We start from the raw sequence: 13,297 nt of genomic DNA on the forward strand, positions 1-13,297 counted from the left end.
TTTTAAGACATTCAAGGCCTGTTTAAAATAGATATTCCATGCCATAATAGGTCCCCTTTAACTCATCACGACAAAGACATGTTGTAACCATAGACATTTTTTTTTATTCTTTATTTAAATCTCAAAATACAATGCAAAATTAAGAACAAGGGTAACATACAAATACAGACATTCGAGCACCATATAGAAAATAAATAAACAAAAGAATATATAAAGAACAAGACAGTTGAATGTAAATTAAACAGATAAATAAAAATAAAAACATAATGTGCGAGAGTGGGTTTCATGTAGTCAAATTGAATAATTTACAGATGCTGATGGTTTTTTGTGCCTTTTGGTTTTTTGATGAGTAAATTGTCCTTATATATAGATCAAGTTCTTTTTTAAGTACAAGGAGTTCAGGTTTTCTGTGGATGAATTTGGACTTGTGTATGTGAAATTTAGCTAAAAATAAAAACAGATTAATAAAAAAGAAAGCATCCCTATCTTTGTGATTAAAATTATGAAAACCAAAAGACACATTCTTAAAATAAAGATGAAAATCAGAAAGGACAAAATCAACAATATACTTGTGGAAGTCCCTCCAAAATGTATAACTGAATTCACATGACCAAAATAAGTGGGAATATGTCTCAGGATATTTTTGGCAAAAAGAACAATTAACGTCTATATCCTTCTTAAATTTAGATAAATATTGTTTTGCAGGGTAGAATTTGTGTATCAAGAAAGAGATCTCTTTGTTGTAACCATAGACATGTCTATGCTTGTAACCACGCAGTGACGTCAAGGCGGAACCTTCGTGCGGTGCGCTGTTTCCTGGACGGACACGCTGTGACACACGTGACGGAGGAAATGGCGTCCATGGTCAGGTGCAGCGGGGTTCCTCAGTCACTGGTGTCTCCTCCAGCCCTGCCACGTAACCTCTGACAGGGTGTCCCGGTACCAGGTCCAGCGGGCGCAGAACTATGTTTGTGGGTGAGACGCTGGTCACGTGTCGGCTGCTGAAGACGGAGCAGGTAACGTAAACATGGCCATTAGCTCCGGGCTAGCCCGCAGAGCTAATCCCATAATCTCTGGTTAGTTACTTCATCCTCATCCTCATCCTCACCTCCTTCATCCTCACCTCCTTCATCCTCAGCTTCATCTCCAGGGTGTCCTGTCTCTCCCGGGTTCCGTTTTAACCCTTCTCCTCCTTCAACTACTTTATTTGGCTGCTCTTTCTGGCTGTCAAATGAAATAACACTTTCAAACAGCCAGTTTTTATCTCCAAAAAACACTAATTTATAGATAACAGAACTTCTTATCAGTCTGCAGCAACAACATTTGGCGTTTTTTATTTATTAATTTTGAATTTCCATTTCTGTTTTGCCCAAGAACCAACCCCCCTCTTTCCATTTGATTTTTTAGAACCAAACAAATCACACACACATTACATTCAATACAATTTCAGTGAATTTTTTCTTTTAATTCTCTTTAATGTGGTTTTAATAATAATTGTTGAGGCTAAAATTAATCTTGGTTAGTCTAAATACAGGACTGTCTCAGAAAATTTGAATATTGTGATAAAGTTCTTTATTTTCTCTAATGCAATTTAAAAATAAATAAATAAATAAATAAATAAATAAAAAAATATGTCATACATTCTGGATTCATTACAAATCAACTGAAATATTGCAAGCCTTTTATTATTTTAATATTGCTGATTATGGCTTACAGATTAAGATTCCCAGAATATTCAAATTTTTTGAGATAGGATATTTGAGTTTTCTTAAGCTGTAAGCCACGATTGGCAATATTAAAATAATAAAAGGCTTGCAATATTTCAGTTGATTTGTAATGAATCCAGAATGTATGACATTTTTGTTTTTGTAATTGAATTACAGAAAATCACAATATTCACAACAGTCCTGTATATTATGGACTAGGGGTGGGTTAAAAATATCGATATGCATGTGTAGGAACGATTATCGATACATAAATCCAAGTATCGATTTAAAAAAAAAAAAAAAAAATATATATATATATTTTTTTTTAATCCCGATTTTTTTCCCCCATTTTATCACCCAGTGCTCCTACCTAAGTCAGTCCTGGGCATTGCTCCATCTACCAACCCCGGGAGGCCCTGCACTGAGCTCAAGTCTCCTCCTTACTTGAGGAGTGAGCAGGCTGCTTCTTTTCACCAGGCAGGGTGGGGTTTCTCTGGCCAGGACGTGGCGCGTGGAAGGATCATGTTATTCCCTTATTGTAACCAGAATATCGATATCGTATCGCATCGGAAATCGTATCGTCTTGGGACCTAGTGTATCGGAATCGTATCGTATCGGGAGGTCAGTGATGATACCCAGCTTTATTATGGACAGATAAGTTCAGAAGGAATAATTTTTTGTTTGTTGCCTTGTCTTCGCGCCCCTCCTTTCTGATGTCAGAGCTTCTGCAGTGATTTGATTAGTGATTAATGAACCTGCAGCTGAAGGGAAGAGAGTGGGAAGCGGGACAGTTTTTTGACTGCAAAGGGCAGATCGCAGAATTATACTACGATGCTTTTTGTCTTTTGATGGATACTTTTTGTAACGGTATAATCTGCCGAAATGGTACGCTATTATTGAATTGCATCAACTTGGAAGTGACGCTGGATCCGCGCCTGTCTTTTGTTTTTGACTGTGTTGACCTGCTCAGTAGCGGCTCACAAAAGGTCGAAAGAGAAGCCGCAACAACAACAATAATAATAATAATAATAATAACAACCACTTTATTCGTCAGTATACATGGAAACACACTGAAATGTGTCCTCTGCTTTTAACCCATCACTAATTAGGCTAGTAATCTAGCAGTGGGCTGCCTTTATTCTGGCGCCCGGGGAGCAAATAGGGTTAAGGGCCTTGCTCAGGGACCCACGGTGGTATATTTTGGTTGCCATCTTCGAACCTGGGTCCTCCAGACCCAAGCCCACCTCTGTAACCACTAGACTACCACTCCCCAACGTTTTTATGGTTCACATGTACCTCATCCTGACAATTCACAATCGTCATCAAAGTCAAAGTAGCTTTATTGTCGTTTCTTCACATGTCAGACATACAAGGAATCGAGAGGATGTTTCCCACTTCCCTCGGTGAAACATTAAAGATAAGATTTTTTGTGCAGTATGTAAAAACAGTTTTATAAATATATGTTAAAAAAACAGTGAGCAGTAAATTAAGTGAATTTATTTAAAGTGACACAGTGGTGATATTAAAAGAGGCAGTTGTTTCGTAGTCCTGAGTGTTCATGGGGGGGGGGGGGGGGGGGTCATACATCCATCTCAAAAATTAAAGTTGAGTCACATGGTAGTATATCTTAGAATATACTATATATTGGGGCGGCAGTAGCTCAGTGGTAGAGCGGGACGTCCAATGATCGGAAGGTCGGCGGTTCGAATCCCGCTCTGTCCCAGTTTGCTGTCGTAGTGTCCTTGGGCAAGACACCTTACCCACCTTGCCTCGTATGAATGTGTATGAATGTGTATGAATGTTGGTGGTGGTCGTCGGAGGGGCCGTTAGGTGCGATATGGCAGCCACGCTTCCGTCAGTCTGCCCCAGGGCAGCTGTGGCTACAAATGTAGCTATCACCACCAGAGAGAATGTGTATGAATGAATAATGATCTCTGTAAAGTGCTCTGGGTGCCTAGAAGGGCGCTATATAAATCCAAGTCATTATTATTATTATTATTATTATTATTATTATTATTATTATTATACTGTACAAAGATGAAAAGATCCTTCCACTTTATTACAAGAAATAAAAACTAAATAAGAACTAAACTCCCTAGAACGGGGATGCTTGGGTGCACCTTTATGCTACTACAAAACCTTCACAAGAGGTGTAAAAAGACAAAGCAAAGCAAAAGGGGAGAGAGGGACACAAAACCAAGCTTAAGCATTAGATAAAAGATGGTTGTTCCGGTGTGACATACATAATCCATCTATCCCATCTTTTCAAAAACACTCCTTGTTGCAATCTTATGGTGAAAATGTATTTTTATGATATTTGGCAACCAATACCAGTTTAACTGTAGATAATATGCACTCTGTGTGTCTTTTATGTACACACTTTGAAACCCCACCTTTTGTCTTGTAATGCCCTCCCTTTGTTGTGTGTATATTTGGGAGGTGCTTGTTATGTGTATTTTTCATGTTGGTAATAAAAAAATTGGCGTTTTAATTTATATACCGGTACGTTAAAAACAGAGAAAGCAACAATAGTACGCAAAGGTACTTTAAAAGCATTTTAACAGGGTCGTATTTAAAGAGGTAATCCATTTTTCTGAAAGTGCAACAGGTCCAGAAACCAGAGGAGTCCGGGTGTCTTAAAACTGTATGTACAATTATATTCAAACTGTGACTGCGCTCAATATATGAGCGCAATATATATGGAAAGCGTCTAGAGACAACTCTGTTGTATTAGACGCTATATAAATAAAATTGAATTGAATTGAATTGAATATATGAATAACATAACATCGTAGAACATAAACAGCAATGTTTAGAGTTGTGTATTAGAGGAAGAAATATCCGTTTAGTAAGTAGATGAGAAAATTATGTTTATTCCAGCCCTCAAACAGAGTGAAGATTACTCCTCCACCTGATTATCCATTCATCATTATCCATACCCGCTTATTCTTATCCAGGGTCGTAGGGGTCAGCTGGACTCGGTCCCGGCGCTCTTCAGGTGCAACCTGGACGGGTCGTCGGTCCATCACAGGGAAAACACTGACAGATGACTGCGGTCGCTCCTTTGGGCTAAATAGAGTCACAAGTTTCACGTGAGCAATGATGGTGCAGAAAATGTTCTCCCTTTGACATCAGAGAAAAATTACACGCAAAAAGTCTAAGTTACTCTCACCTCTCCCGCACGGTTGCAGTTTGTAATCAACTTTCTTTTTTGTTTTTTCCAACAATGTCTTTATTGATTTTAACATATTGCATTTATATACAAATGTCATTCCCGCTCTCTTGGCTTCATATGTCTTTAGATTCGGCAAAATGACCTTGTGCAAAAACGCACATTTAGCAGACAACAAACAAAAAAAAGATGGAAAAACAATGGACACCTCAGCAAAACAACAGATTGTCAGCAATATTTAGGGTTGATCATATTATTTTGAGGCACTTTAATTTTGCATTGAATTCAACTTTTGTTTTTTTAATTAGATTTTTCTTTGGGGGCGCCGGGGTTGTAAAGTGACAGGAAACTGGCCAAAAAGAAGACCTGCAGCAAAGACTGCACTAGGCCTGGGGATCGACTCAAATATCAAGATTCGATTCCGATTCTTAAGATTCAGAATCGATTATCACGCTTCGATCCGATATTGATTTGGGTTACTGTTAATAAAACTGTTTTTTCAGCTGTTGCATGAATTATATGACTGTCTAGTTATGCAACATATTAATACTAGAATTACCAATCAGATCCAGGGCAGCAAACAGAGTACGAAAGAAATCGCTTTTATTTTTTCCCACATTTATGAGAATTTGGTTTTTAACATTTATGCAAATGTAACCCCAAGACAGTATATAAAGCAAAGAAATATAGACAATTTACACACTTATAACTGAAAACTTTAATGTTTTCATACCTTTAAACATATTTAAAGGCAAAAACATGGCACCAGTTATTCTCGTGTCCAACAAAATATTCCTTTTTTGGGCATAAACAAAAAAGTACCAAAAGTTGTAATGTAATGATGAAAAAAAAAAAAAAAAAAAAAAAAATTTAAATCGATCTTTAGACATATTAATCGATTTTTAGGAATTAATATGAGAATCGATTTAAAATTGGAGAATCAATCTTTTCAACACAGGCCTAGACTGCACGTGGGACTGGAGCCTGGGCCTTTTGCATGGAGGACTTTTAAACTTTATTGCATATAGAGTTATGAATAAAAGCTTTGCCCTGAAGGCCGCTGTGTTCACTTCCTCTAAATCCTTGATACTGGAGAAAGCAGCGTGTTTACAGAGCGTTATCACCCAGCAGTGTCAATACTCGGCTGCATTGTAATCATTATTGCCGTGGCTCCGGCAAGTGTCCGTCTTGTAACCTCGCTAATGTGTTTTCCCTCCTGCAGGAACACCGGAGGTGTACTTTGGGAGTGTTGCTCATTCTGTAGACCCTGTGCAGAAGAATGGCTCAAGAACAGAGGCAAAGCCCGGCGGAAACATTTGTGGTGTCTGGATCGAACGGTCATAATGGCCAGCAGTGGCAGACCGGTCTGAATTCCTCGACACAAACTGGACCCGCGGCCACTGCCCTCATGTCGAGGATGGCCCGCGTCGCCTCAGAGGGCCAACATAAGTGTGCGGCGTACGTGCTGGCCCTGAGACCGTGGAGCTTCAGCGCCTCGCTCATCCCCGTGGCCCTCGGCAGCACCTTGGCCTACAAGCTGGAGGGCTCCGTGGACTTGGTCATCCTGCTGGTGTGCGCGGTGGCCGTGCTCGTAGTCCACGGGGCAGGAAACCTCGTGAACACCTACTATGACTTCTCTAAAGGAATTGATCACAAGAAAAGTGACGATAGGACTCTTGTGGATGAAATCTTGGCGCCGCAGGATGTTGTCATGTTTGGTGCTTTGTTATACTCTTTGGGGTGCTTGTGTGCCACTTTGCTCTTCTTCTTGTCAACACTAAGGCTGGAGCACTTAGCCCTTATTTACTTTGGGGGACTTTCCAGCTCCTTTTTATACACCGGAGGTGAGTATAAAATAAACTTTATTCTTTTTGGAATTGCTCAGTCAATTTAAACACAAATCAGAGCATGTTTAGCATGAATATGGCAGTAAATTGAGCAAAACATGTTAAAATTTAGCACAAAAAGTAAGAAAATTTGTGTTTGGGAGTTTACTACCGAGTCAATGATAAACCTGCTCTGTGGGGGCGAGCAGGGTTATCTTGGAGGTTAGAGTTTGGTCCAAGACTGTGGACATACTGGTTGCAGAGTCTCATCTCAATATCTCTGCATTGAGATGGCCTTCAATGATGAAGAGGCTTGTTTTTCCAGTGAGGGAGATCCCGGCCCACACCATCACACTGCCTCCACCAAAAAAAGTTAACATTGTGTCAGGGATCAGGATTCTCCATGTCTTGTCCACACTTTGACCCTACGATCGAACTGGTATAGGCAGAATCTGGACTCATAACGTTCCTTTACAATCAGGTGTCACTCAGGCACCCGACTGGGGAGAACCAGGGGTACCAGAAGCTGGAAACAAGAGTCCATAGTAAAAGCAAAATAAGCTGTTTGGCATTGGCAGAGAAAATTTGCTACCTTTTTCATGGGTCCAACCCGGATCCTCGGCTCTGCTGCTCATCCCACAAATGCAGGTTCCCTACAAATATGTTATCATTTAAAAGGGGAATAAACAGGCTTTCCAATGGTGTAACATTTAATGCCAAGAAGCATCGTTACAAAAAAGATATAATCTAATAATCTAACTATAGAAATAATCTAACAGACATAAATGTCCTTACTTTTTGTGCAATCTTTACATCTATACAGGACTGTCTCAGAAAATTAGAATATTGTGATAAAGTTCTTTATTTTCTGTAATGCAATTTAAAAAAAACTAAAATGTCATACATTCTGGATTCATTACAAATCAACTGAAATATTGCAAGCCTTTTATTATTTTAACATTGCTGATTATGGTTTACAGTTTAAGATTAAGATTCCCAGAATATTCTATTTTTTTGAGATAGGATATTTGATTTTTCTTAAGCAGTAAGCCATGATCAGCAATATTAAAATAATAAAAGGCTTGCAATATTTCAGTTGATTTGTAATGAATCCAGAATGTATGACATTTTTGTTTTTGTAATTGCATTACAGAAAATCACAATATTCTAATTTTCTGAGACAGTCCTGTAGTCTTGGACACTGTCATGCCTTTTTAAAGGCCTGTCCGATATCTTGTCAAATTTTATTGAGTAGAATTAACTTGTTTTGTGTGAATGAATTAGGCCCCGTTCACACTGCAGGTCTTAATGCTCAATTCAGATAGTTTCCTCAGATCTGATTTTCTTGTTTGGCTGTTCACATCACATTTTAAAATGTGGCCTATATCAAATCCAGTGTGAACTGTTTGCAGTTTAGAACTGACCCGCATGAGCAGAACAACAATAACAAAGAGGGCAAAGGCAACGGGTTGGAACTATGGAAGGGATAAACAGTGACAAATGTCGACCTAGATTGAGGTAAAAGTCACATCAAATCCGCCTTGACTGTTCACACTGCGGCCACATCGAAAAAGATCCGACCTGGGTCTGATTCAGGACCACATATAGAAGTGGGCCGGATCTGATTTAAAAAAAAAAAGAAAACAGCTCTGGGCCAGATTTGAGTGTTCACACTACTCCTGAAAAAGTCTGACCTGGTCACTTGACCCCCAAAAGATAAGATTTGGGCCACTTTTGCCTGCAGTCTGAACAGGCCATTATTCTGTGTAGCCTCGCAGACGGTGATAGTAGTGAGGAATCCTGGCTAACCAGAAACGGCTTGATGGGGAACACGCAAAACTTCAAAATATTAATAAAAATAACAACAGAAAAAAGGGACTGGAGTATTTTTTCAGTAAGATAAGTTGCATATTCTTTCATGTCATCCAGTATCAGTCAAATGTGTTTTGCAGAAGTGGAAGTCGCTTGTTCCCGTCATCAGTCAAGTCAAATGTTCACAAAATCAAATGCATATTTTCAAAATGTGCTTTTCCCTTTTTCATAATTTCATTTCATTTTTTTTTTTTAATCCAATGAAAACATGGTTGTTTGCACAGTTCAAGCTTTCTTTTGGAATTTAATGTACGTGATTTATCTGAAAGTATTTTACCGATAGCTGTGGAAAAAAAGAAAAAAATGCCCTGGTGAATTCCAGCATCGCTGTAAAAGTTATTCCTCTCGCAGCGTGTCGTCCTGCATAATCTGTTTAAGCTATTTTACCTCTGTTTTCAGTGAGTGGACATGTTTTATTTTATTTTTTTCAGGAGACACTGAGGGTGTAATTAAATCGGTAACAGGAACCCTCCATTGTAGCGCAGGAATGCAGAGCTTTGAAAACTGTTTTACAAGCAGGGATGGTCTACTGGCTTATGTTTGGATCCGTATCGTCAGAATTGCAGGATTCAGGGAATTTGTAGGTTTAACTTGGACTCTGGAAATGAAGTCACAGCATCTTACAATCCCACTCCTTTCATGTGTTCCTGACAACAGTTAACCTCTCGACTTCCGAGTACGAACCAAACTGTAAAAACTGATATTCTTACTATATTTTTTGGATTTGTTTGATGCAGCTATGAACAGAAAAGAGCAGTGAGAGTCATTCACAGGGTAGGCATCAGAGAACCATCAAACAGATTATTTATTTCGGCAGGTTTGTTGAAAATGGCGGATATAGTTGAACTTCAAACTTTAAAAATAAGGTTTAAAGCAAAAAATAGATCGTTACCAGAACAGTTACAAAAATTTTGTATCGGCTTAAGAAAATGTTTAAAAAAGAAAAGATAAGTGCCTACAAAAAAGAAGAATGAGAAAGAGAAAAAAATAGATAGGAGAGTGGTATTTTTGTTTGTTTTCTTGTTATAAATATGTGTATAGATAGATTGGTGTTCAGTAAGTCAACGTAATGGTATTAACAGAGAGGGGCAGGTATCATAAGTTTTCTTCTTCCTGCTCCTTTTCTTTCATGGTGATAATGTGTACTTCATGGAATTTTGTACAACATTATTAAGAATTAGGGCTGTTCGATTTTGCCCCAAAATAAAATCTCGATTTTTTTCTCTCAAAATCCGATTTTCGATTACGATTACGATTATTTTGTGAATTGACAAAAGGCAAAGAAATGATTTCAAATATGCTGTTTTTTTATTGAACATTTGCCCCATTGGGCTTTAAGTGCAAACTTTGCTTTTATTAAACCAAAAATGAATGAATAAAGTGCAAAACTCTGTAAAATAAGTTGAAAAAAAGTTTCAAAAAATATAATAAAATATAAAGTTTTATCTCTGAAAAAAAAAATCAGCAAATCAGCACTTGCAAACCTACAGTAAGTTATATTTCCAATTAAATAAAACAAGATATTTTCTAATTAAACTAAACTGGGTCTTTGCATGCTAAATAATAATGCAACCCATGAAGGAGGTAGAGGTGTGTAATGTCAGTCATTACATTTGCTATTCACATTTGCAAGTTTTTTGCAAGGAACACGAGCCGGTCTACCGGTGGCATGTTCCAACGCCCCCTCCTACACTAAAGAGCCTCTCCGATGGGGCACTTGTCGCAGGTATTGAGAGGTATTTCCAGCAATCATTAATATGGTATCAATCATTAAAAAAAAAAAGTGAAAAATCGATTTTTACGATTTTCACGTTTTAACATCGTTCTAATTATATAATCGCAATTACGATTTAAAATCGATTAATCGAACAGCCCTATTAAGAATATATACCATGAATGGAATAAATGAAATGAAATGAAAAAAAAATCACAAGGTTGAAATCATCTTCCTCCGGTTTTCCTCTTTTCTCTCCAGGCATTGGTCTCAAGTACGTGGCGCTGGGAGACGTCGTCATCCTCATCACCTTCGGCCCTCTCGCGGTCATGTTTGCCCACGCCGTGCAGGTGGGCTACCTGTCGGTGCTGCCTCTGGTGTACGCCGTGCCGCTGGCTCTCAACACGGAGGCCATCCTCCACAGCAACAACACCAGAGACATGGACTCGGATAAGCAGGCCGGCATCGTCACCCTGGCCATCCTCATAGGCCCGACGCTGTCTTACTGCCTCTACAACCTCCTCCTCTTCGTCCCCTACGTGCTCTTCTGCATCCTGGCTACCCGGTACACCATCAGCATGGCGCTGCCGCTGCTCACTCTGCCCATCGCCTTCCCCCTGGAAAAGCAGTTTAGGAGTCGATGCTACGCCAAGATCCCCCAGAAAACAGCCAAGCTCAACCTCCTCATGGGACTTTTCTACGTCTTCGGGATCATTTTGGCTCCTCCTGGTAGCTTGCCATTACTGTGATTGATTAGATTTGCTATTTTGAAAGTTTGTTTTACTACAAATTAGTTTATGTCCTTCAGTGTATTTGTACAAGGCTTATCTGAAGGCTTTTTGCTGGCTTTAAATTATTGTTTAATTTATGATCTGAACAGCTTTAGTTTAGTCGCCCCTCTGTTAATTAATCAGACCGCTTTCTCTGCAGAAATAAGCCCTTGAAAAATGTTTTGGTAAACGCAAGACCTCTCATTTTGAAGTTGTGGCCGACTTTTTCATCATTTGAGGAAAAATCATGAACCTTGATTACATATCAGTAGCTTTAAATGCATAACGTGGGCTTCTAAAAACATGTAATTTGTTATGTCTATATGGTACAAGTATTTCAATTTGGTCACTTTTTTTTTGGACAGACAAAGTATTTATGTAATTGTATTAAAACTCACTGATGCTTAACTGCCATGTTTTACTTTTTGGTTGAAGATGAGAATATTTTATTTGCTGACTGTAAAGCTAAAGAACCACGTTGTTATATTTGTGTTTTACACATATAAAAAGGTTTCAGAATTATTGACTTTATTTTATTAATTGTAGGATATTACAAGATTATACGGCATATTTGATTAGATCACCGAGTTACTGAGCAGTTTAGGATTTATTACTCTTATTTCCTTTGAGCTGCAGAACAATGAGCAACATATTTTGTTATACTGGTGTCTAAGAGAAGCCTCCAAGCCCATATTTATGACTTATGAGTTCAGGATTATAAAGAATAGCATCTATTGTCTCAAGGCTCAATGTTTACAGTTAACAAAGCTGGGAAATACTTTTTATGCAACATTTTAACCTGAAACTTGTGTAATTAAAGGAGTATTCTCATGTTTCTTTCAATTTCTGGAGTATTTCCTTTGTCTGTCGGCAGGTGGCGCTATTTAACAACTTAACCAACCCGCGCAGATTGCTGTCATTCTGTCTGCAACCACGTGTTTTTGTTCACTGTCATTTTTCAGCTATTCCGTCTCCAGGTTGTAATATTTTATAAATGTCCCTTGTTTTTACGGGCAGAATATGGACCCATACAACCTCTGATTTCCAGTAGAACCATTGTCTTGATTTAGTATTTCTTTAAAGCTCATAAACCACCAAAATTGTCTTTAAAAAGGTGGGCGTAATCATATGAGTCACGTGACAAATACTTTGCTTTTGTTTTCAAGTTTATTAGTGCAAGGACCCTATTAAAATCGCGCTATTTATTATTATTTTTCTGCAACTAAACTTGCTTTTCGGAACTTTGCCATACTCAAAAACTCACCAAATGTTGAACATCCATCAGGTCTGGTGACATTTTTTTAATATGATAATGATGCCTCAAATGGGCATGAAAAAATGGCTCAATAGCGCCACCTTGAAAATTAAAAAAAAAAAATCGAGCCCCTCGTATGAGTTTTGCCTACATGCATGAAAATTGGTAATTCTATGTAAATGGGAGACCTGCACTGAAAGGTCTTAGGGACCCATATTCTTAAATGTACAGGAAGTCCACCATGTGGATTGAATTTGGGATTTAGGGCTGATTTTTGTGATTTGGAGACCTCGGATCTGAACAAACTCCATTGGATTGATTACATTTTCTTGTGTGTTTCATCTCAGGGCTTTGCTGAAGTTAAACTGTGGAGCTTTTGAGTTTGCCTCCAGGGACCGAGTTGCTGGCACTGGCTCTTACTCAGTCCTGCATCGTCCCAGAGGCCTCAGATGTCCTGTGTGTGTGATCACGGCCCAGTTGTTCAAAAGGTGTAATCTGGATAAAAACTATCCGGATTTAGAAATCCCTTTTTGTTATCCAGGGTCACGTAATCCGTCTCAATTTTATCCCAGTTCACAGCAAAGTAGGATTGTATTAGTCTGATCCAAATCCAAATTTTCAAGATGACCAAATCCGGATAATGGGTGCTCCAAATTAGACTGCATGTGACACTGAAGGCCACCAGGTGCTTAAAACCAAACAAGTAAAACAGCCAGCAGGAGGTAACTCAAAGTATATTTATTTCAAGAAAAAAAACTAATTGAATACTTTTGTTTGATTTTGACAGCTATTGAGTGGATTATTTTATTTCTACATTGCTGGACTGTGATGCGAAGTAGTATAAAATGTCAACTGTATGGTTTGAAAACTAGGTTAAAAAATATCAGTACATAAATGTAGATTTACTACATGATGAATGTTATTTTATTTGACCAGTTTGAATGTAATAATATCACATTTTGTTCCTGAAATCCCCCTGAAT

At 38.4% G+C, this 13,297-nt stretch overlaps 1 protein-coding gene across 1 annotated transcript; it reads left to right on the plus strand.

Annotated features, from left to right (window-relative positions):
• Window positions 1-841: 841 nt before the first annotated feature.
• On the plus strand, window positions 842-11,903 carry ubiad1 (UbiA prenyltransferase domain containing 1). The gene is made up of 3 exons (XM_061736649.1): window positions 842-1,016; window positions 6,101-6,722; window positions 10,552-11,903. The coding sequence occupies exons 2-3, from the start codon at window positions 6,158-6,160 to the stop codon at window positions 11,037-11,039; spliced, it is 1,053 nt and encodes a 350-aa protein (XP_061592633.1). The 5' UTR covers window positions 842-1,016; window positions 6,101-6,157; the 3' UTR covers window positions 11,040-11,903.
• The last annotated feature ends 1,394 nt before the right edge of the window (window positions 11,904-13,297 follow it).

This window comes from Cololabis saira, chromosome 12, assembly GCF_033807715.1.
Source record: "Cololabis saira isolate AMF1-May2022 chromosome 12, fColSai1.1, whole genome shotgun sequence".
Taxonomy (NCBI): domain Eukaryota; kingdom Metazoa; phylum Chordata; class Actinopteri; order Beloniformes; family Belonidae; genus Cololabis; species Cololabis saira.

Bases quoted from the DNA above. Each gene is read 5' to 3' on its own strand.
- ubiad1 (XM_061736649.1), top strand. From the start codon at position 6,158: ATGGCTCAAGAACAGAGGCAAAGCCCGGCGGAAACATTTGTGGTGTCT. The intron at 6,723-10,551 runs GTGAGTATAAAA...TTTTCTCTCCAG, and splicing joins CTCCTTTTTATACACCGGAG to GCATTGGTCTCAAGTACGTG.